We start from the raw sequence: 24,292 nt of genomic DNA on the forward strand, positions 1-24,292 counted from the left end.
GATTAGAGAAATGCAAATTAAAACAACTCAGAGATACCACCTCACACCTATCAGATTGGCTAACATGACAGAAAAAGAAAATGACAAATGCTGGAAGAGATGTGGAAAAATTAAGACACTAATGCACTGTTGGTGAAGTTCTGAACTGATCTAACCATTCTGGAGAACAATATACTCAAAGGGCTATAAAAGTGTGCATACCCTTAGATCCAACAATACAACTATCAGGTCTGTATATACAAAAAATATTTATAACAGTTCTTTTTGTGGTCACAAAGAACTGCAAGTTGAGGGGATGCCCATCAATTGGGGAATGGCTGAACAAGTTGTAGTATATGATTGTGATGAAATACTATTGTGCTATAAGAAATGATGAGCAGGATGATTTCAGAAAGACTTGAAAGACTTATATGAGCTGATGCTGAGTGAAGTGAGCACAGCCAGGACACAGTCCCTAGTACACAGTAACAGCAACATTGCAAATATGATCAACTGTGAAAGACTTAGCTACTCTGATGATGTGTTGGTAACCAAAAATGGGCTCCTTAGCACTTAGTCAACAAGTGCCCTTGAATAGTTTGGCTTTTTCCCCTGAACTAACTGAATGCTGTTTGTATGTTGGATTGGAGTAAGCTTGTCGGCCCCTTTACCTTGCTTCCCTTGCTTAAGCAGATCGAAAGAACCTGTGCTTCCCCGCTCCCCCCATACCTTACACCCCCGCAGAAGCTGGATGGTTAAAAACAGCTTCCTTGGAGCCAGAGGCTGCTACAGCTACAGCTACAGCCAAAGCTGAAGCAGGAGCTGCTGGTAGCAGAGCTGACCTACATGTGGATCGAGGAGTGCTGAACAAGGACTTGAGGCCAGTGGGTAATCTTTTTACCATAGAGGGGAAACATGTATATGATTTTGCTTTATACCATCATGCTTCTCTGTGGCCTCCTGGTTACTCTTGTGAGGCGGACTTATTGGGCCTGGAAGCTTTTGATCAAAATATCAAAATGGGGATGGTGGTTTGTGGGTTGGTTACTGTGGTGCCTAAATATATGCTTTGATTCTTCTGCCTCCTACTTTGAGAATTACTTATATCCGGTGGTTCTGAACCTTTCAGACATATATATGATCCTCTTTGAAATTATAAACTCTGCCCTCACATTACAGATGAAGACAACGATCCAAGACAATTCTAAAGGATCCACAATGAAAAATGCAATCCACCTACAGAGAAAGAGCTAATGAACTATGAATGCAGATTGAAGCATACTTTTTTACTGCATTTTTCTTGGATTTTTTGGGGGGGTCTTTATTTTCTTTTGCAACATAGCTACTACGGAAATATATTTTGCATGGCCTCACATATGATTGGTACCAAACTGCTTGCCTTCTCAAGGAGGAGGATGAGGTGAAAGAAAGAGAATTTGGAAATCAAAATTTTCAAAATTAATGTTTAAAAAATGTTTACAAGTAATTGGGAAATACTTAACAAATTTAAAAATGTGTAAAAAAAATGGAGATGCATGGTAGACACAAGTAAGCTGCAGCATATTTCCAATGATGACCCACAGTTAGTAAATCGCATAAGATATTGCCTGGTCGCTTGTAGAATTTCTTGTCTCTAATTGGAATTGTTAAATTTAACTTTTATGTGTCTCAGAGTTCAAGATAGGGTTGGGTTTTTGCTAATTTTTTGTTTTGTTTCTGGAAGAAATCTGTAGATTTTTTGAATTGGCACTTTGTTTTCTGTGTTCAGAAGTTTTGAACAATTTTCTTGTATTATTTTCTTCCATTATGGTGTTTGGATTTTTTGATTTGTCATGTTCTTCTGGAAGGTGTACTTAATTCTTAAGTTGCTTCTTACATATCCCATCTTTAAGATCAGTATGTTTTATCTGTATGTAAATGTTTGCTTTTAACATTATTGCTTTTTGCTTCTCTTCTTCCAGGCTGTGTTTACATTCTCAATCTTGTTTTTTCTTTTGCCACCACTGATTCATGTTTTTCTATTTTGCCCATTATTTCTTCTGTGCAGAATATAAATTCTGCTTTCCAGACTCTTTTCTCTTTTGTTTTGTTTTGTTTTCTTTCTCATGGTTTCTCTCATTCACTATAATTCTTCTACACAACAAGACTAATGTGAAAATGTGTTTAATAGGAATGTATGTGTAGATCACATATAGGATTGCATGCCATCTTGGGGAGGGGGAGAAAATTTAAAACTTATGGAAATGAATGTTGGAAATTGAAAATAAGTTAATTAAATATTGAAAAAAATAAAGTAAATTAAGCAAAAAAATGTAAAAAAGTAAAAAATTCTGCTTTCATGATTCTTATTTTTCTCTTTTAAACCATTCAGGAATAGCCAGCTATGGTTCTATGTTCTCTTGGGAATCCATAAAAAGGTCCTCTGCCTCATCAAGTGTTGATTTATTTTCCTTTGTCTAGCAATATTTATTCATAGATGTCTGGATTTGTTTAGCTTATGTAGAGGCCATATTCCTTTCTGGTACTTATATTCTCCATTTTTTATCTGCTTATTCTTAAGGTCTTCAAGAATTTTCTTCCTCCTGAGATCTTTGATAATTTCAGTCATTTTTCCTTATTGTCCACTTTCTGACTCATGCTTTAATTACAATTCTCCTGGTGACTGGACTTTCATGCTGGGCAATTCATGTTTCAGTGACCTCAATCTCAGGTGACTTTGAGGAGACAGAACTAGACCCAGCTGGATGTCAGTCCCCTTTCCTTCAGGTATAATGTACACTGCCATACACTGATATCTTGTTCCAGTTTTCTCAGTTCTCTAGCAAAGTAATGTTGCAGCACAGAGAACTGCTATGCCGCAGTCCCAGTCTCTGAAGGTTCTGCCTTTTGGCTTTCCATAGCACAGGGAGGGGGTAGAGGAGAGAACTGAATTCTGTTGTAAGCTCATCGGTCGCTTGTGCAGACCTGGCTGAGCATAGTGGTTGGTAAGGGAGGGAGTGCTGAGCAAACATTGAAGGGGTTAGGGATTAATTTTCTTTGTTATTAGCTCATCTTGTAGTTACCTTGTTAGCTTTCCTCATGTCTTAAGCTGTAGAAATAGATGAAACTGCTTTATCCCTTGCACATAATTCCTCTTTTGGAGGTGTTTGAGAGGTCATAAGGATCAGGGAAAGTGGCTAGTCCTTAATTCTGTTGGTCACCTAACTTAGAAGTCCACATCAGATATCAAGTCAAGAAGTATTTATTTGTTAAGCACCACCTATATGCCAGGCACTGGGATAAGAACTGGAGTCAACAGAGAAAAGCAAAAATAATCCCTGCCCATCAGGAATTCACAGTCTAATGGGGAAGACAAGTAAACAAATACATATGAAGAGGCTATACGCACAACTAAATGGAGATATTTCAGAGCAAAGGCACTAATGTTAAAGAGGACCTAAAAAGACTTCTTACAGAAGGCGGGATTTTAGCTGAAACTTGAAGGAAGACGGGGAAGCCAGGAGATTGAATTATAGAGGCAGAGCATTCCAGACATGAGGGATGCCAATGAAAATGCATGGAGTCAGGACATAGAGTGTCATGTGTATGGAACAGAAAGGAGGCCAAAGTCACATGATCATAGAATATCTGTGAGTTCCCTGAGAAAAGAAACTGGTTTTTGCTTTTCTTCATATCCCACGAAATCAGCAGAGTGCCTGGTACATAGCAAATGCTTATTAAATGCTTACTGACTTGACTTCAATAAGGTTTAAGAAGACAAAAAAGTAGTAAAAGTTATGGTTATGAAGAGCTTTAAAAGCCTAACAAAGGATTTTATATTTGATTCTTTTAGGTTATAGTGAGCCACCTGAGTTTATTGAGTACATAGTCAGACTTGGGCTTTAGGAAGGCTGATTTTGATAGCTGGGTAGAAGAGAGACTTGAAGCAAAAAGGGCAACCAGAAGGTTAGTGTAATAGTCTAGGAAGGAGAGCAATGAGGGCCTGGACCAACGTGATAGCAATGTCAGAAAGAGAGAAGGCATTATATACAAGAAATATCACCACAGAAATATATGATTAGAAAAGGAAGGCTGGTTAAATGGTGTATATGAGACAAAGTAGATGGACAGCCATCTATACTCCAATAGAACCCTCAAAATGAAAAAGAGAAAGGCATACTGGTCAGAACCTCTGTAGAAGAACTATGTAAGAACATGGACAAAAATTGTACAGGATGAAAAGACAGAGATAGGTTATCAATGGAGGAAAACTCTCATCAATGAAACGTCAAATCCATTTAAATATGAGAAGTATAGAGTGGTAGTATAGCAGAGTGTAAAAACTACTGGATTTGTAGTCAGAGGACCCATGACCTGAGCTCTGCTACTTACTAGCAGTGTAATTTTGAGGTGGTCAGTTTAATGTCTCCATGCCTCAGTTTCCTCATCTGTAAAATGAGGGGGTTGGATTAGATGATCTATCAGGTTCCTTTCCAGTTCTAAATTGTATGATTCCTATGTGTGTCTAAGAAGCTAGGTTGTACAATACCAGGAAATGTGTCATTTCTTTAATTAACCTCTTTATCAAATATCTCGTATAAGGTTTGATACACAGCAGAGACTCAAAAGTGCCATCACCAAACATGTATTACCAAACTTACCAACTTTCAAAAAGGTTTTCAGTTCCAAAGGTCGGAGCACTGGCTGTTTCTCTAAACGACCGTAAGTTTCTGCTATGTTCTCTACTTCCACTTTGGGACACTTAAACAACTCATAAGTCCCATCCCGGTTCTGGATAAAGCTCCGGGTGATTTCCAAGGGCATCTGACCACAAAGAAAATACCAGAAAAGAATTAGAAGGGACAAATCCATACTAAAGGAGACAGATAATTCAATGATTTAAAAAAAAAAACTCTTACTAGTTTGGTACACTCAAACGATATTTTATTTCTCCTTTTCCTTTGTACCTCAAGATTATTCTGTCAGCAAACTCTGCCCTTTTTCTGCACATTATATACATCCATGCTTTACTTTTTGCATCCACAGTGCAATACCAAGTTCATTATCTCCAGTAATCACTACAATTTGCTCTGGTCTACTTACCTCCAGTACAGTTTCCTGGATTGTAGTCAAACTTATTTTTTCATATACCATTCTGACTTCATCACCTGTCTCTTCAAAACTTTTTAATGGCTGCCCACCACCCACCATTACAAAATAAAGCTCTTTGCCTCACTTTCTTATTGAATTCTCTTCCCTCCTGGCCCTCCTCCCTCTATCCCATTCCACCCACACCTAGAAACTACTTGTGAATTTCCCTGAGGTAATTACTGAAGTCACTGTATATCTGCAGTGCCCACACAAACTACATATGAGCTACTACAAATCACATGTAAATTACAAGGGCACTACAAAAATTAGTCATCTCTCTTCTGGGAATGTAATATGATTTATCAATGTAATCTGGTGTTGAATTAGTTGCATTACATTAGCCTTTTCATTGTAAAACTAATCCTTAACTAATAATATAAATCCTTTTTCTTACCAAGCCTTTAACGTCTGCAAGGGAAAGTTTTTAAATTGCTCAAAGATCTCCTCAGGGAGTGAAAAACACTAACAGATGATTAGTTAAATGGAATTAGCTATGACAAGAACTCCAGTTCTGCGGAAGTTTGATGCCTAAGCTTTTAGCTGCACATCCAGCATGTAATCTTTGGAAAGCCTCAAACACTTTCAAACGCCTGCCATTAAAAGATCTCAATAATGACCTGGAAATTATAAGTCTCTTAATACTACCCTAATTATTATTTGACTTACATGTAAATACATATCAGAGAAAGATCCTCCCAATACCATAGATTACTAGGTTAATGCATAACTGCTAAATTTAATAGCCTTGCATTTTGGAAAACCTGGAAAGATTTATATGAACTGATACTGAGTGAAGGGAGCAGAACCAGAACATTGTACACAGTAACAGCCACAGTGTGTAATGACTGATTTTGATAGACTTAGCCCTTCTTAGCAATGCAAGGACCTAAAACTTTTCCAAAAGACTCATGACAGAAAATGCCATCCATATCCAGAGAAAGAACCATGGAGTCGGAATGCAGAGTGAAGCAGACTCTTTTCTCTTTTGTTTTGTTTTCTTCCTCATGGCTTTCCCACTTTGTTATAGTTCTTCTACGCAACATGACTAATGTGAAAATGTGTTTAATACACCCTAGTCCACTCTAAACCCCTCCTCTAGTCATCCCAGACTACTCAAGACCTCCCCTCAATCCCTCCCACAATCTTTTGTATATAATCTCCAATCTCGTTCAGATTGATCTGGCCCACTGGCATTAGCGTCACAAATGCTTAGGCTCCCTAAGAGTCTACCCAATATGGCAAACCTTTAATAAACTTTGTTTTTCCTTGGCTGAAACAAAAAAAAAAATGCTGCCTTGGGGAGGGAAGGGAGAGGGAGGGTGAGAAAATCAACTCTTGTAAGTTGGTATGAGCTGACTCCAGCACACCCCTGGTTCCCTCTCTCCTCAAATAATCATGATTTTAGAATTGGAAGAAACCTCACCAGCCATCTAAATTCAATCCATACCCAAAAACAGAATACCCACTATAGCACAAACAACAAGTAGCCATCCAGCTCCTGGCTGAAGACCTCCCACAAGGCAGTCAATTCCACTCTTGGACTTGACATCAAGTCTAGATTTGCCTTTTTACAACTCCAACCCACTGTCCCCACTTCTGCCCTCTGGGGCCAAAATTGAAAAAGCCTAATCCCTCTTCTACATGACTATCTTTCAAATACTTGAACAGAAATTACCATGCCCCCTCCTAAGTCTTCTCTTCTCTAGGCTAAATATCCCCAGTTCCTTCAACTAATCCTCCTGTGGCATAGACTCAAAGCCCTCCAACGTCTTGTGGACACTCCAGTTTATCAATGTCTTTCCTACACTGTGGGACAAAGGACAAAAATCATACACACACACATATTTATCTGAGTATATATTAAATCCTCCCAGGAATATGTAAGCTCTTTAAGGGAAAGAACTATTTCTCACTTTGTCTTTGTATCTCCAGTGTCTTGTACAGAATAGATGCTTAAAATATGTTCAGTGAATGAATAAACATTTTTTCTCATTAGGAAGAATACTTAAAACCAAACAAGTCAAACAAAGCCACCAATTTATCTATATCACCTACAACTACACAAAGAGGAAAGCCTCTGCAATTCAATGAACTGCTGCAATAGGCAACCTGGGCTATCATAAAAGTTGGAGCTAGAAAAGGCCTCATTTTGTAGAAGAAGAAACTGGGGCCCAGAGTGGAAACCAAGATGCCATCCAAGTGAGGAGGAGGATTCCAAGCTGTGTTTTTCTGCCCCAAATCCAGTGCTCTTTCAGCTATACTACATGGGCTTCACCAAGAAGACTGTAACGTGTTAATGAATGGACATTTCTTGGAATAATAAACTTTTTTTTAAGGAGAGACCACCTTTAAAGGCAGTGCCCCACAAGAACTCGACGCAGCAAGAATCACACATTAAGATCTGTGTGTCTCTCACATTTCTGTGCTTTTTCTCCAGAGTTGTGATAACAAACTTCCCATACCTCTGGGGTGTCTAAGATTTGCTTAACCTGCAGGATATTTGTGATGTGCCAGGTGTATTTAGAGAAGGTCCCCAGCGGCAAGGCATCTTTTCGCACAAAGGCTGCAATTAAAAAGGGGACATGGTTAATAATCATTGTTGACATTTATATAGAGCTTGAAGGTTTACTAAAAGCTTTACAATAGTCTCTTTGATTTTATTTGTACTTACTAAAGTGTTAATGATGCAATGCTATTCTTTCTTTAAATGGAGATTTGTAACTTTTTAAAATAAGTATTTCCTAGGAGTTAAAAAAAACATAGGGACTGGCTAAACTGGCACAAGACCAAAGATTTCATTGTGGAATTCTTGCCATGCAAAGTCTGTTTAGTGCTGCTTTTGGATTTTCTTTCACAATCCACAGAATAATAGAATACAGAGGTGAATGAGACCTTAAAAATCATCCAGATCATCTAGTCCATTTTATACACAAGAAAACTGAGGCCCAGAGAAGGAAAATTATTTGCCCCAGGTTACATGGATAATAAGAACCTGGATATGAACCCAAGTCACAGGACAACAGGATCACAGATTTAGAGCTGGAAAGGAAAGGGCTTTATTGATTATCTAGTCGAACTCATTTTACAAATGAGGAGACTTAGGCTCCGAGAATCGAAGGGACTTGCCCAAAGTCATAGAAGGTCACACAAATAATCAGTGGCACAGCCAGGATTTGAACATTTCAAATCCGGTGTTCCTTTATAATACCATGCATCCTCTTTTTTGATGTGTAACACTTATGCTATTGTTATCTACTTCTGCTTTGGAATTTCATCTCTCTACTTACATAAAAGTGATTACATAGAAAAGGCCCTATCAAAATAGAGCTGGTTATTACATGAATTTGCACATGCCAAGGTCAAATCATATCCCCAAAGTAACTACATATAATAAAAGTTTTCTGAACATGCTTAGCCCATAACATAGCTACCAGCCTTGTCTCCTGATACAAGCAATAGAGAGGAGGTCCCAAAAGTCTTAATGCAGTTTTAAGCTTTAAGAGCTTAATGTTAAACTGTTTAATAGTTTAAAGCTCTAAAGCTTAAAACTGAACTAAGACTTTTGGGACTGCCTGTATAAAAGGTTCCATAGTAGGTGATTTGGCTAGCAAAAATAAAGAAGGAAAAAGCTACATCTTAAGATGGAAGAAAAATCACCAACATAATCATCTAAGGTTTATATCTGATGTGTTGTGAATTTCTCTATTCTGAAGAAGGCAAGTTTCATGTGGAAGACACAGCAAAGGTTTCTGGTGCTAATACTCCCAAATGCAGGGATTCATGGGAAGTATTATTTGAAAACTGAGGTCATAAGCATTTCTAGAAATCAACATCCTCTCATCAAATATTTACAGAGGAAGCAACATGTATAACCAACTATAGCTATCCTTAGGTGGCCTACCACTGATTTACCAAATTAGATCGTGAGCTCCTTAAGGACATAGGGTTGTTTTTGCCTTTCTTTGTGTTCCCTGAATTTAGCAGTGTCTGGCACAGAGTAGGCATTCAATAAAGACATGATCACTTGTTGACTAAACACTCTTCCTGTCTTTTTTCCCTTACTTCCAGCTGCTTAATATTAAAGTTACTAGACAAAAGTTCTTTGATTCAGTGTCTTGAGATCTTTGGTTAAAAAAAAAGTGATAAAGCTAATAAATAAGTAAACCAAAATGAAAATGTAATTATATAAGTATATTAAGTCTGAGAGTAATTTAGTCCTTCAAAATAAAAATCTGTTACTACCCAAATCTGATAGCTACAGACGAAAAACTGGTCATCAAAAAGCCAGGGAAACTGACCACTGTACACTATGATATTTTGGGCAGTAATTGTCCAAATCTAGAAAACATCAAACTTCAGGATAAGGAACTCTTTAGTAATACCACTTCATCCTTCTTAATTTTCCAGGTTCAAAGCTCCTTGAATCATTTGATTAATCTGAATTATAATGAAAACGACCTTTTAATAGTGTAGTCAGTATTCCACGCCTATGTTAGCACCAACACCTGCTCCACATTACTGGCACATGACTGTAAGGCTGGCAGAAAACCACCACTGGAAGTACCCAAAGACAGCTTCACATTCAATGCCATAAAGCCAGAAAGTTTGAGTAGTCTTGCTGAAAGATCCTGTACCTGTAGTGGAGTTGGGGAGCCTTTTCTTTGCACTTCCAACAGAGATCCTCTGCTGTAAAGCATCAAAGAAGGACTGAGGAATGTGGAACACCAATGGTTCTGGTTTGCCTACAAAAAATAAAAAGGAGCTGAAGTAAAGAAACTAAAAGAACACTCTGATGGGAAAAATGGAAAAGGATATGGTATTAAAGATAATAACATTTAAGTTATTAATGTCAGTGAGGTTTTTCTACATAGAGGCAAGAGGTAAATTTATGGTCTGAATTGTTATCTCATCAGCTTTTGTTAGTGAAGAAAAGTTAAAGTAAGTCAATATCTCAACTAAGTCAGGATCAACTCTAGACCTAAAGGTAGGGTCCCTTTTGATCATTAAAATATGCAATAAAATCTATTACTTAGTTACAATTAATATTTACAATAACAGACAAGTCTCTACTATCAGTATTTTTCTCTAAGTATGTCAGCTCATTTTAATCACCATAACAGACATGAAAAAGCATAAAGTTACAGTTAACAAGAATTGGCCAAAGTTGAAACAGAAAGGTTTAAGGAATGGATCCTATAGATTCAGAGCTGCCCTGCCAAAGCTCTGTTTTTTCCCAACAGGTAACTAGTACAGGCAGGTGGAAAGCACTCAGGATCTTTTGTTGTAACTGAATAATGCCCTCTACCTGCATTCTTTATAACTCTTCTAATACTGTAGACGGCACTCCCAGTCACCCAGGCTTGAAAACTTGGTGTCACCCTCAAGTAGGCAAGGTAGAACTCACTAAGTCTTGTCATTTCTACATTCATAACCTCTAGTGTACACTTTATCCTTCTCTACACTCACACAGGCTCCACTCTGCTGTGAAGCGTCCCCTTACACCTGGACTATTATAATAGCCTCCTAATCGGTCTTTATCCTGCAAGTCTCTCCACTCCATCCTCTTCTCAGTTGCCAAAGTAATTTCCCCAAAATGCAAGTCTGATCATGTCACCACACGACTCAATAAATTCCAGTGGTTCCCTATTACCTCCAGTATCAAATACAAAATGCTACATTTGCCATTTAAAGCCCTTTACAAGTTGGCCCCTTCTTACCTTTCCAGTCTTGCTAAACTTTATACCCCTCTTTCTACACTACAGTCCAACTAAAGGGCCCTTCTTGCTCTTCCTCCTGACCCTCTTATCTCCCCAACTCTGTGCCTCTTTATGTGCTGTCCTCCATGTCTGTGATGCACTCCCTCTTCATCTCCATCTCTTGGGTTCCTAGCCTCCTTCAAGAGTCAGCTCAAATCCACCTTCCAAAAAAGGTATTTCCTGGTCCCATTTCTAATGCCTTCCCTCTGAAATTACCTTTATTTACAACACACTTATCTTATATATAAAAAGTTATTTGCATGTTGTCTCACTCATTAGAATGTGACTTCCCTGAGTGCAAGTGGGTCATGTTTGTGCCTTTCAGTGTATCCCTTAGTACAGCATCTAGCACACAGGAAGCACTTAATAAATGCTTATTGACAGTTTGATGTATTCTACCAAATACCAACTTTTTACCTTATATTTCAAGACCTGACACCTGTTATCTCAAACCTTAACCTGTTTTTACACTCCAGCTTACACTCCATTTCAGTCACCTAAATCTGCTTCCATTCTCTGGACATCATTGGCTTACCTTTGATTTGGAGTATCTACATATGCAATCTTCCTAAAACGCCCTGTCTCTCTTCTCTATAACCAAAGCCAAAATCTCTCCATTTCATGATTCAGTGCCTCCACTAAACCTTTCTTGACTGGTCAGACTGTAACGCTGTGTTTAGTTCTCTGTGCCACATTTTCAGGACACAGAAAAACTAAAGTATCCCAAAAGAGATTAGGACAATGATGGGCCTAGAAACCATGCCTTATGTGGAATAACTGAAAGAATTACAGACATTTAGCCTACAGAAGAGCAGTTTCAGGCAGGGCAATGACATCTATCTTTAACAATCTGAAGAACTGTCACAACTGTCAAAAAAAAAGGGAGTAAACTTAATCTGTTTTGCTCCAGAGAGAAGAACTCAGGCAGACTGACAGGAGCTAACAGACTTCAGCTCAATTTAAAAAAAAGAGAGAAAGAAAAAGAATTCTAACTAGGACTAACCAAGAATGGAATGGGCTGCCTTGCAAAATACTGAGTTCTCCATAATGTGAGAGTACTGAAAGAGAAGCTAGACCATCATCTGTCAAGAATAGGGTTGAAGGATTTCCTGCACAGCTTGAGATGTTGGATCTCCCCTTATCTGAAATGTCCTTGCCAACTCTTAGCTTCAATGACTAATCCCACACCTGAATGTAGTCTTTCCATTTACTTGAGGAGGACCAAGCACTTGAGTATATAATTTTATATCATCAAATAAGAAAGCACTTAAAGTGCTACATAAATGTGAGTAATTATATTGTGTCTCTTACTTTTGTTTTCTTTACTTACACTTTTGTCATGTCTCTCCTCCATTACATTTTCATTCATAGGTCTCGGATGACCTCATCTTTTCCCATATCCCAGACACAGGGCTAGTAGAACTAGAGTACTAAAGATACTAAGTTTTAGTTACTAGTACTTTTTTTGTGTTTCTTAAGACTTTTTATTAGCACTATATTTTTACTGCAATTTTTATTCTCTTCTACTATAACCTTTCTCTTGTTCCTTCTAGTCCAGGGCATTTGAATTTTTAACCTATTAGTTTGACAGATACAAAGTAACAGACAGAAACTCAACAATGCCCTTTCAGAATAAAGTAACAACAATAATACAGTTGAGTTTCTTCTTCCAGAAAGAGCTCAGTTGAAGTACTTACCATCAAATTGATAATGCATAGTTTGGTGGATGCGTTCTGTGACACTAGCCAACCAGTCTTGAAAGGATAAAGTCACTTGTGATTCATCTAGCAGCTGATTACAGGCTGAAAGACAAGGATCTCTTCAGTAACAACTACTTTTGTTCATAACATAACCAGTCAAAAACATGGGGAATAGTTGGGTAGTTTGGAAGACTCAAAAAAGCAAAGAATTAAAATTTTTTAAAAGTGGGAGACTAAAAAGAAAAGAGGACTTTTATATTAGCTGGGAAACTTTTAGAACAAAACCCATCAACATACTGAGAAGTTGGCAAATTTTCAAAAACTAGCAATAAATTTAAGTATAACACATCAAATGTTTAGTATAATTCCTAATGAATGGGCACATACAAATTAGTCTAATTCCTTTTACATTTCTATCACCAAAGAAACCAAAATAGCCACGCTACTTCTTAAGAGCCAAAACCTGCCTTCAAATGTATTACACTGATCTCTACATTATGAATTACAATATCACACTTACACATCCAGATGTACCTAGAGCATAGGGTAGTGAATAAAGAGCTGGCACTGGAGGCCAAAAAGCCTGTGTTCAAATCTTGCTTCAGACATAAATGGGCTATATGATGTTAGATAAGTCGCTTAACTCTCTAAGACTGTAAGTTGCAGAACAACTGCCTTGGAAGAAGGAGTTACCTCTCATTGGGAAGTCTCTATAAAAAAATTACAGGTCTGGACCACAAAACAGCCAATCCATCATTTAACTCAAGGTGTGGGGGATACAAAGAAGAAACAAAACATGGTTTCTGCCCTCCAGGAGCCTACAATTTAGTAGGGCAACACAGTGCAGTAGAAAACAATGAATCTGAAGTCAAGACTCCTAGGATGGTATCCTGGCTTTGATTTTTACTAGCTGTATGACTACAAAATTCATTTCTAAGCCTCAATTTGCTCATCTGTAAAATGGTGAGAGTACTACTTGTACCATCTACCTCACAAAGTTATTGTTTACATTTTGTAAATCTTAGCATTAAAGTACTATATAAATATGAATAATAATATTATTATTATTACTAGGATAAGACAAATGTACAGATAAGTATAATGCAAACTATAACATGATAAATGCATAGGAGGCATCTAAGTAGAATAGTCTGAAAAATTTAATAAGGAAAAGATTGTCTCTGGCTGGATGAAAAGTTTCATGATATACAGAGGTGGTGTTATGTGAACCAGGAAGGTCAGGCTACAACTACAAGGTCACAGTCTAAAGGGGTTCTGAAAAGCACCTTAAATCTTTGGGAGATGGCAGCACAAGTAACCATCAAGAAAGAGGGGAGTCTTCTGGCTGAAGAATTCAAACTCACTATCATATAGTTGTTTGGCTTTTGTTTTCATTTTTTTGTTAAAGCATTAAGGACCTTCCAAACATTTTTTTAATTTAAAAAAACAGAGAAATTATATGTAACCTTGAATAGAGCAGTTTCAACCAAGTTGTGGCACTGGAAGTTGTGACAAGAGAATTAATTTGGTGCGGAGTATGGGGGTGGTGAAGAAATGGAGGCAATATGTATAAATGACCCTTTCTAAGAGTGTAAGTGGAAAGGGTAGAAGAGATAAAAGATGACAGCTTCAGAAGAAAACAAAGTCAAGCAATAGTTTTTTAAGGATGGGAAGACCTTGGCATGTCTGTAATAATACTAAGTTGTTTATCTTCCCCACTTACCTCACAGAGTTATTGTGAAGATCAAATGAGATGATGAATACAAACTAAAAAGCACTATACAACTGTAAGGTATTACTAGGGTAAGGAACTGCAATGTCAAGGATGCATGTAGATAAGAGAGTAAACAAGGCATTCTCTTTCTTTCCCCCCACAATTCTACAAAATCCATCCAACCTACCAAAACATGCCAATATATTTCTATTACATTTGTTCATTTAAGAGATATAATTTAACAGTCTAATACTATTTATTCTATATTCCAAATGTAATACGAAGAGGATCCAGCCATTGCTCAACCCCTCTTCTTTATTTCCTCAGCTTCCTTATCTCCTCGTGTCGAAATCATAACAACTTTTCCTATTTTCAGTGTCCAAATGGTTGGACAATTCTCAAAAGAAAGTACTTTCAGTTCCCAGGGACAAAACTCCAACACTTGAAGTCATTCCAACAAAGAGACACTTACCCTGCCTTTTTATTGAAGAGGTGACTGCAGGCTTTTTCAAACTACTTTTTCTTAGATTACTGCTCACTGCATCTTGAGCCAAAAGTGGACTATTGGTTTGTGTACCTAAAATACAAATGACTCAAAACTTTAGCAATATGTCTACAGGATGTACATAAGATTTTAATTCTTGCAGAGACCCAAATGTGCAATGATTTCTACATAATGCTTGGGTACACTTTGCACATTCTATGAAAGAAACGAAAATAAATCTTTACCTGTAGTTTTGAACTTCCTTAATTAATGCAGAAACTGAGTGTTAAATAGAAAGGAATTATATCCCATTGGATGAAAATTTCAGGTCGAGAAATATTTTTTTCAATGCTATCTACCTCCAGATAAAGAAGTGAAGGACTCAGAGTACAGACTGAACATTTTTTGCCTTTCTTTCTTTCTTTTTCTTCTTTTTTTTTCAGTTGTTGTTGGAACATGGCTAATAAGAAACTTATTTTGTATGACTTTCGATTTGTAATAGATTTTTTTATTTCTTCCCTTCTCAATGGCAGGGGGGGCAGGGAAAGGAGGAGGGAGAGAACTTGAAATTGAAAAAATACAACCGAGTGGACAAAAATGTTTTAAATAAAATTTCATTAATATCTTTCATTCTTAAGTTATCTATATTTCCCAATTTCTTCTTCCCAGAGATCCATTCTATATAATAAATAAAAAAGAGGGGACAAAAACAAAAGTTTTTGCATGCAACTAGAAAATAAGATAAACAGGCAATGGGGTGTAGAAATTTATCTTGCCCTACAAGAAAGGAAGGGAAAAGAGGATGGGAGGGGAGTGGGGTGACAGAAGGGAGGACTGAATGGGGAACAGGGCAACCAGAATATACATCATCTTGGAGTGGGGGGGAGGGTAGAGATGGGGAGAAAATTTGTAATTCAAACTCTTGTGAAAATCAATGCTGAAAACTAAATATGTTAAATAAATAAATTTAAAAAAATAAAAAAAATTTTAAAAAAAAACATCCAACAAAACTAACCAACACTTCAAAAATATGCAGATATAGGGGCGTAGCCAAGATGGCAGCTGGAAAGCAGGGACTTGCCTAAAACTCTCCCACAGGACCCTCCAAACACACATAAAAAATGGCTCTGAACAAATTCTAGAACTGCAGAACACACGGAAGAGCACAGGGAAGCAGGGCTCCAGCCCAGGACAGCCTGCATGGTCACTGGGTAAGGTTTATCGCACCATGCTGGGAGAGGAGTAGAGCCCAAGGTAGGCTGCACGTGGACCAACCAGACCAGGAGCCAAGCAGAACAGGCCCTAGCGCCCTGAATATGTGAGCTGTGGCAGTTACCAGACTTCTCAACCCACAAACACCAAAGACAACAGAGAAGGTTAGTGGGGAAAAAACTGTGGGGACAGAGTAAAAGGAGCTCGCAATTTGGCCACCACCTCAGAGGCAGTGGAGGTGGTGCAACTACAGAACTACAGCTGCAGTTGCTTCTGGCCCCAGGCCCACCTGGTGGGAGGAATTAAGTGGCAGATCAAAGCAGGAGTACAGAGCCTGCTCAGATGTGAGTCCGGTCTGGGTTGCCTGTTCCTGGGGGAGGAGGAGCACTGGTGTAGCCGAGCTTGCTGTGTAGAAATAGCTCTGAAAACAACAGCACAGCCCCTAAAGCTTAGGGCAAAGAACTCTCTACTCTACAAGCAGTTATACTCCAATGACAAACTCAAGGGTCAAGTAGATGGCTGGGAACATGGCCAGGCAGTGAAAACAGACTCAGATTCAGACTCAGACTTTGGAATCTTTCTTTGGTGACAAAGAAGACCAAAACATACAGCCAGAAGAAGTCAACAAAGTCAAAGAGCCTACATCAAAAGCATCCAAGAAAAACATGAACTGGTCTCAGGCCATGGAAGAGCTCAAAAAGGATTTGGAAAAGCAAGTTAGAGAAGTAGAGGAAAAATTGGGAAGAAAAATGAGAGTGATGCAAGAAAACCATGACAAACAAATCAATGACTTGCTAAAGGAGACCCAAAAAAATACTGAAGAAAATAACACCTTAAAAAATAGACTAACCCAAATGGCAACAGAGTTCCAAAAAGCCAATGAGGAGAAGCATGCCTTGAAAAGAAGAATTAGCCAAATGGAAAAGGAGGTCCAAAAGACCACTGAAGAAAATACAACCTTAAAAAATTAGATTGGAGCAAGTGGAAGCTAGTGACTTTATGAGAAATCAAGATATTATAAAACAGAACCAAAGGAATGAAAAAATGGAAGACAATGTGAAATATCTCACTGGAAAAACCACTGACCTGGAAAATAGATCCAGGAGAGATAATTTAAAAATTATGGAACGACCTGAAAGCCATGATCAAAAAAAGAGCCTAGATATCATCTTTCAAGAAATTATTAAGGGGAACTAGAAACAGAGGGTAAAATAAAAATTGAAAGAATCCACTGATCGCCTCCTGAAAAAGATCCCAAAAAGAAAACTCCTAGGAATATTGTGGCCAAATTCCAGAGTTCCCAGATCAAGGAGAAAATACTGCAAGCAGCCAGAAAGAAACAATTTGAGTATTGTGGAAACACAATCAGAATAATCCAAGATCTAGCAGCTTCTCTACATTACAGGATCAAAGGGTTTGGAATATGATATTCTGGAGGTCAATGGAGCTAGGATTAAAACCAAGAATTACCTACCCAGCAAAAGTGAGTATCATGCTCCAAGGCAAAATATGGATTTTTAACAAAATAGAGGACTTTCAAGCTTTCTCAGTGAAAAGACCAGACCTGAATAGAAAATCTGACTTTCAAACACAAGAATCAAGAGAAGCATACACAGGTAAACAAGAAAAAGAAATCATAAGGGACTTACTGAAGTTGAACTGTTTTGTTTACATTCCTACGCAGAAAGATGGTGTATATAATTCATGAAACCTCAGTATTAGGGTAGCTGAAGGAAATATACATACATATATATATATATATATATATATATATATATATATATATATATATATATATGAACAGAAGGCACAGGGTGAGTTGAATATGAAGGGATGATATCTAAAAAAATAAAATCAAATTAAGGGATGAGAGAGGAATATATTGAAAGAGGGAGAAAGGGAGAGAGAGATTGGGGTAAATTATCTTCCATAAAAGTGGCAAGAAAAAGCAATTCTATAGGAAGGGAAGAGGGGACACGTGAGGGGGAATGAGTGAATCTTGCTCTCATGGGATTTGACTTGAGGGGGGAATAACATACATACCCAATTGGGTATCTTACTCCACAGGAAAGAAGGTGGAAGGAGATAAAAAGGGGGAATGAAAGAAGGTAGGACAGATAGGGGGAGGAAGTAATCAAAAGCAAACACTTTCAAAAAGGGACAGGGTCAAGGGAGAAAACTGAACAAAGAGGTATAGGTTAGGAAGGAGCAAAATATAGTTAGTCTTTCACAACATGAGTATTGTGGAAGGGTTTTCTATAATGATACACATGTGGCCTATGTGGAATTGCTTGCTTTCTTAGGCAGGGTAGGTGGGGAGGGAAGAAGGGAGAGAATTTGGAACTCAAAGTTTTAAAAGCAGATATTCCAGGGTGCAGCTAGGTGGTGTAGTGAGTAGAGCACCGGCCCTGGAGTCAGGAGGACCTGAGTTCAAATCCGGCCTCAGACACTTGACACATGTACTAGCTGTGTGACCTTGGGCAAGTCACTTAACCCCGACTGCCCTGCCAAAAAGCAAAAAAAAAAAAAAAAAAAAAGGAGATATTCAAAAAAAAAAAAGTTTTTGCATGCAACTAGGAACTAAGATACACAGGCAATGGGGCATAAAAATCAATCTTGCCCTACAAGACAGTAGGGGAAAAGGGGATGGGGAGGAGTGGGGAAGGGATGGCTGACTGTGGAACAGGGCAATCAGAATATATGCCATCTTGGAGTGGGGGGGAGGATAAAAATGGGGAGAAAATTTGTAATTCAAACTCTTGTGAAAATCAATGCTGAAAACTAAATATATTAAATAATTTTTTTAAAAAATTCAAAAAACAAAAATATGCAGTTATATGTACCCATAAAACTCCACCCCATCACCTCTGCAAAGTAGCTTGGAAAAATTCACCTTTACGTAACAAAACCTATCCATAAATTTAAATGGAGAAAGAATCCCCAGGAAGTGGGGGAACCTCAGGTCCTACCTCCCTGAACAAAACTGGCAAGAAGCAGGTGAAGCTGTATAACATTGTGGTGCTAATGTGATCAAAGATCTCCCTTGCTCCGAACTCCTATTCAATAGGCCTCAGGTGGAGCTAGCTAAGGGAAGCTTGCCCATTTGCTAAGTAGGTGCTAAGCCCCGGGTCCCTATACAAGGTATATACCCTGTAGGTAGCCATTAAGCTCAGACTAGAGAGCTGTGGGAAAGAGAGAGACTAGGGAGTTGCAAAGAAGACCTGTGAGGAGAAGAAGAAAGAACTGTGAGACAGACAGAGAACTGGAAGAAATGAAGAGATAGAGAACTAGAAGTGCTCTGAGAACTGCAAGGGTTTTCAGAACTGCGGGAGGAGAGGACACAGGCAAGCAGGCAGTTAGGATTCATGAGTGAGTGTTTACAGGAAGGCCCTAGCAGAAGGGAAGGTTACAGGATGGCTTAGCTCTTTGCTGTGATACTGTGTTTTAATCGCCTTGCTATTACATTGAGGTGGACTTACTGGTTTTGGAATACAATTACTGCTATGTCGAATTGGGGTTATTGGTTCTGAGAATTTGATCCTCTGGTGTCTGAATAAATGTTTTACCTCTGCCTTCTATACAGAGACTCTCTTATACTTTGTGATTCCGAAGTATACAGGCATATTAATGGTCACCAACCACATCGTGAATATTACCTTACTGATATACATATCCACTATCGGATAAGATCAGGAAAAGGGTAAAAAATGTTCTTTCTAGAAACAAGGGCAAGCTATATAGTACTGCTTTAGCTAACACTATAGTACAGTTCTAATTAGATTTAAAAAAATTTTAAGACAAAATTTTTCAGAGAGTTCTAAAAGATAGAAAATCATCAATGGCACAAAAATACCAAGATTCAGAGGTTGCATTATTTTGACTTCTAAGATGTGAATCTACTTCATGATCTACTCTAAAAAAAGAAAAATTCTTTTAATTCCCCAGAAAATCATGAGGGTCCACAGCAACATATGAAATAGAATAAAACAAAAGTTCAAAACAGCTTCTCACCAGATGCTTCATCCCTTTTCCTCTTCTTTGGCTTGGAGGAGCTGGATTCACAAATCTGTGCTGTAGATTCTGGATGACAACCTAACTGGGGCACAATAATCCCTTTAAGACCTAGAAAACAGATCTCCAAATTAACAATCATTTAAGAGACCCAGTGTGGCCCACTTAAAGAAAACTGAACTTACAAAACTCCAAACCCCCCAAAATATTTATTAAATCTGTTTCAAGGGGACAGAGCCAAGATGGCGGCTGGAAAGCAGGGACTTGCCTAAAGCTCTCCCACAGCACCCTCCAAACACACATAAAAAATGGCTCTGAACAAATTCTAGAACTGCAGAACACATGGAAGAGCACAGGGAAGCAGGGCTCCAGCCCAGGACAGCCTGCATGGTCACTGGGTAAGGTCTATCACACGGACCTGGGGAGCAGAAAGGAGCAGGGCCAAGCGTGACCTGTGCCTGGACAAACCAGACCGGGAGCCAAGCAGAACAGGCCCTAGCGCCCTGAATATGTGAGCTGTGGCAGTTACCAGACTTCTCAACCCACAAACACCAAAGACAACAGAGAAGGTTAGTGGGGAAAAAATTGTGGGGACAGAGTAAAAGGAGCTCGCAGTTTGGCCACCACCTCAGAGACAGTGGAGGTGGTACAACTACAGAACTACAGCTGCAGTTGCTTCTGGCCCCAGGCCCACCTGGTGGGAGGAATTAAGTGGCAGATCAAAGCAGGAGTACAGAGCCTGCTCAGATGTGAGTCCGGTCTGGGTTGCCTGTTCCTGGGGGAGGAGGAGCACTGGTGTAGCCGAGCTTGCTGTGTAGAAATAGCTCTGAAAACAACAGCACAGCCCCTAAAGCTTAGGGCAAGGAACTCTCTACTCTACAAGCAGTTATACTCCAATGACAAACTCAAGGGTCAAGTAGATGGCTGGGAACATGGCCAGGCAGTGAAAACAGACTCAGATTCAGACTCAGACTTTGTAATCTTTCTTTGGTGACAAAGAAGACCAAAACATACAGCCAGAAGTAGTCAACAATGCCAAAGGATCTACATTAAAAGCCTCCAAGAAAAACATGAACTGGTCTTAGGCCATGGAAGAGCTCAAAAAGGATTTGGAAAAGCAAGTTAGAGAAGTAGAGGAAAAATTGGGAAGAAAAATGAGAGTGATGCAAGAAAACCATGACAAACAAATCAATGACTTGCTAAAGGAGACCCAAAAAAATACTGAAGAAAATAACACCTTAAAAAATAGACTAACCGAAATAGCAACACAGTTCCAAAAAGCCAATGAGGAGAAGCATGCCTTGAAAAGAAGAATTAGCCAAATGGAAAAGGAGGTCCCAAAGATCTCCAAATTAACAATCATTTTAGAGACCCAGCGTGGCCCACTTAAAGAAAAATGAACTTACAAAACTCCAAACCCCCCAAAATACAACCTTAAAAATTAGATTGGAGCAAGTGGAAGCTAGTGACTTTATAAGAAATCAAGATATTATAAAACAGAACCAAAGGAATGAAAAAATGGAAGACAATGTGAAATATCTCACTGGAAAAACCACTGACCTGGAAAATAGATCCAGGAGAGATAATTTAAAAATTATGGAATGATCTGAAAGCCATGATCAAAAAAAGAGCCTAGATATCATCTTTCAAGAAATTATTAAGGGGAACTGCCCTGATATTCTAGAAACAGAGGGTAAAATAAAAATTGAAAGAATCCACTGATCGCCTCCTGAAAAAGATCCCAAAAAGAAAACTCCTAGGAATATTGTGGCCAAATTCCAGAGTTCCCAGATCAAGGAGAAAATACTGCAAGCAGCCAGAAAGAAACAATTTGAGTATTGTGGAAACACAATCAGAATAACCCAAGATCTAGCAGCTTCTCTACATTACAGGATCAAAGGGCTTGGAATATGATATTCTGGAGGTCAATGGAGCTAGGATTAAAACCAAGAATTACCTACCCAGCAAAAGTGAGTATCATGAAGTATCACTGAGTATCATGCTCCAAGGCAAAATATGGATCTTCAACAAAATAGAGGACTTTCAAGCTTTCTCAGTGAAAAGACCAGATCTGAATAGAAAATCTGACTTTCAAACACAATAATCAAGAGAAGCATGAACAGGTAAACAAGAAAGAGAAATCATAAGGGACTTACTAAAGTTGAACTGTTTTGTTTACATTCCTACACGGAAAGATGGTATATATAATTCATGAAACCTCAGTATTAGGGTAGCTGAAGGGAATATACATATATATATAGAGAGGACACACAGTGAGTTGAATATGAAGGGATGATATCTAAAAAAAAAAAAAATCAAATTAAGGGATAAGAGAGGAATATATTGAGAGAGGGAGAAAGGGAGAGAGAGACTGGGGTAAATTATCTCACATAAAAGTGGCAAGAAAAAGCAGTTCTATAGGAAGGGAAGAGGGGACACGTGAGGGGGAATGAGTAAATCTTGCTCTCATGGGATTTGACCTGGGGAGGGAATAACATACACACTCAATTGGGTATCTTATCCCACAGTAAAGAAGGAGGGAGGAGATAAAAAAGGGGGGATGATAGAAGGGAGGGCAGATAGGGGGAGAAGGTAATCAAAAGCAAACACTTTCAAAAAGGGACAGGGTCAAGGGAGAAAACTGAATAAAGGGGGATAGGATAGAAAGGAGCAAAATATAGTTAGTCTTTCACAACATGAGTATTGTGGAAGGGTTTTCCATAATGATACACATGTGGCCTATGTGGAATTGCTTGCCTTCTTAGGCAGGGTAGGTGGGGAGGGAAGAGGGGAGAGAATTTGGAACTCAAAGTTTTAAAAGCAGATGTTCCAAAAAAAAAAAAAGTTTTTGCATGCAACTAGGAACTAAGATACACAGGCAATGGGGCATAAAAATCAATCTTGCCCTACAAGACAGTAGGGGAAAAGGGGATGGGGAGGAGTGGGGTGACAGAAGGGAGGGCTGACTGTGGAACAGGGCATTCAGAATATATGCCATCTTGGAGTGGTGGGGGGAGGGTAAAAATGGGGAGAAAATTTGTAATTCAAACTCTTGTGAAAATCAATGCTGAAAACTAAAAATATTAAATAAATTTAAAAAAAGAAAAAAAATCTGTTTCAAGACAGACTTCCTTTAAGTACTGAGCTGCCTAATACATAGAAGTATTTTTTTCAATATGAGAGAAAGGCCAAAGAGGGAGAGGGAAAGGAAAATGTGCGTAGAAGCTTAAATACAAAGAGTTAGATGATGACTGCCAATTGGACATAAATACATTTTGCATTTTTTTAATCAATGAAATCCAATAAGATTGAGGAGTAAAGCAAGGATGTCCATGATCACTACTACTACGTAATAGTAGGACCAAGCATATTAAGTGATATAAAAGTTTTATTGTAATTTTACTCTGAAATAAAAATCCCACCTTTTTTTTTTTTAGGCTTATGGACTAAAAAATGCACTGTATCAATTGTCAGTTTGGCCCTTCAAGGTATTCTTAAATTCCAGTCTTTGTAATGTAAACCCTGTACTGGAAATGCTAGCTATAGCAATAAGACAAGAAAGAAAAATCAAAGGCATGAGAAAGGCAAAGAAAAAACAAAATAGTCATTTCCTGCAGATGACATGATTTTAAATTCGTGGAAATTCCTAAAGAGTCAACTTAAAAAATGAATGGAATCAATTAATGCAGCAAAATTATAGGATATAAAATAAGCCACATAAATCAGCAGTGCTCCTGTTACTACCACAAAAAAAAACCAGTAACAAGACATAAAAAAGACAAATTCCAATCAAGAACATGTGAAATATTTGGTATCTATCTCCTAAAACACATTCAGGAACTACATAAATCCAACTATAAAATTCTCTCTACAGAAACAGATACGGACCTAAATAATTAGAGAAATATTAATTATTCATAGAGAGGCCAATATAAAAAAATTACAATATTATCTAAATTAACTTATTCAAACTACTGAAGGATCATTTTATAGAGCTAGAAAAAATAATAAAGAAATTAATTTGGAGGAACAAAAGGTCAAGTATCTCAAGAAAAGTAATGGGAAAAAAAAATGAGAAAGAAAGGGATCTCTCAGTACCAAATTTCTAACTGTTTTATAAAGCAGCAATCATCTCAATGATTTCATACCAGTTAAAAAAGAAAGGTCAGTGAAACAAATTAAGAATATAATGTATAGAATAGAATCAAAGAAATCAAGTAGCTCAGTGTTTGATAAATATGAAGACCCTAACTACTGAGATAACAACTCAATATTTAATGAAAACTGCTAGGAAAATTAGAAAACA

The 24,292-nt window shown here is 38.1% G+C and overlaps 1 protein-coding gene across 4 annotated transcripts in view; it reads right to left on the reverse strand.

Moving 5' to 3' along the window:
• C3H2orf42 (chromosome 3 C2orf42 homolog) overlaps positions 1–24,292 on the reverse strand; it is a 45,746-nt gene that overhangs the window by 11,196 nt on the left and 10,258 nt on the right. For 3 of the 4 annotated variants that reach the window (XM_036753030.1, XM_036753028.1, XM_036753029.1), the window contains exons 3-8: positions 19,987–20,097; positions 14,752–14,856; positions 12,563–12,667; positions 9,744–9,851; positions 7,572–7,672; positions 4,620–4,782 (exon numbers count right to left, since the gene is read on the reverse strand). In XM_036753030.1, the coding sequence (XP_036608925.1) occupies positions 4,620–4,782; positions 7,572–7,672; positions 9,744–9,851; positions 12,563–12,667; positions 14,752–14,856; positions 19,987–20,097 (693 nt within the window). The remainder of the gene's footprint in view (positions 1–4,619; positions 4,783–7,571; positions 7,673–9,743; positions 9,852–12,562; positions 12,668–14,751; positions 14,857–19,986; positions 20,098–24,292) is intronic. The other variant, XM_036753031.1, reaches the window with a different exon arrangement.

This window comes from Trichosurus vulpecula, chromosome 3 (assembly GCF_011100635.1).
Source record: "Trichosurus vulpecula isolate mTriVul1 chromosome 3, mTriVul1.pri, whole genome shotgun sequence".
Classification (NCBI taxonomy): Eukaryota; Metazoa; Chordata; class Mammalia; order Diprotodontia; family Phalangeridae; genus Trichosurus; species Trichosurus vulpecula.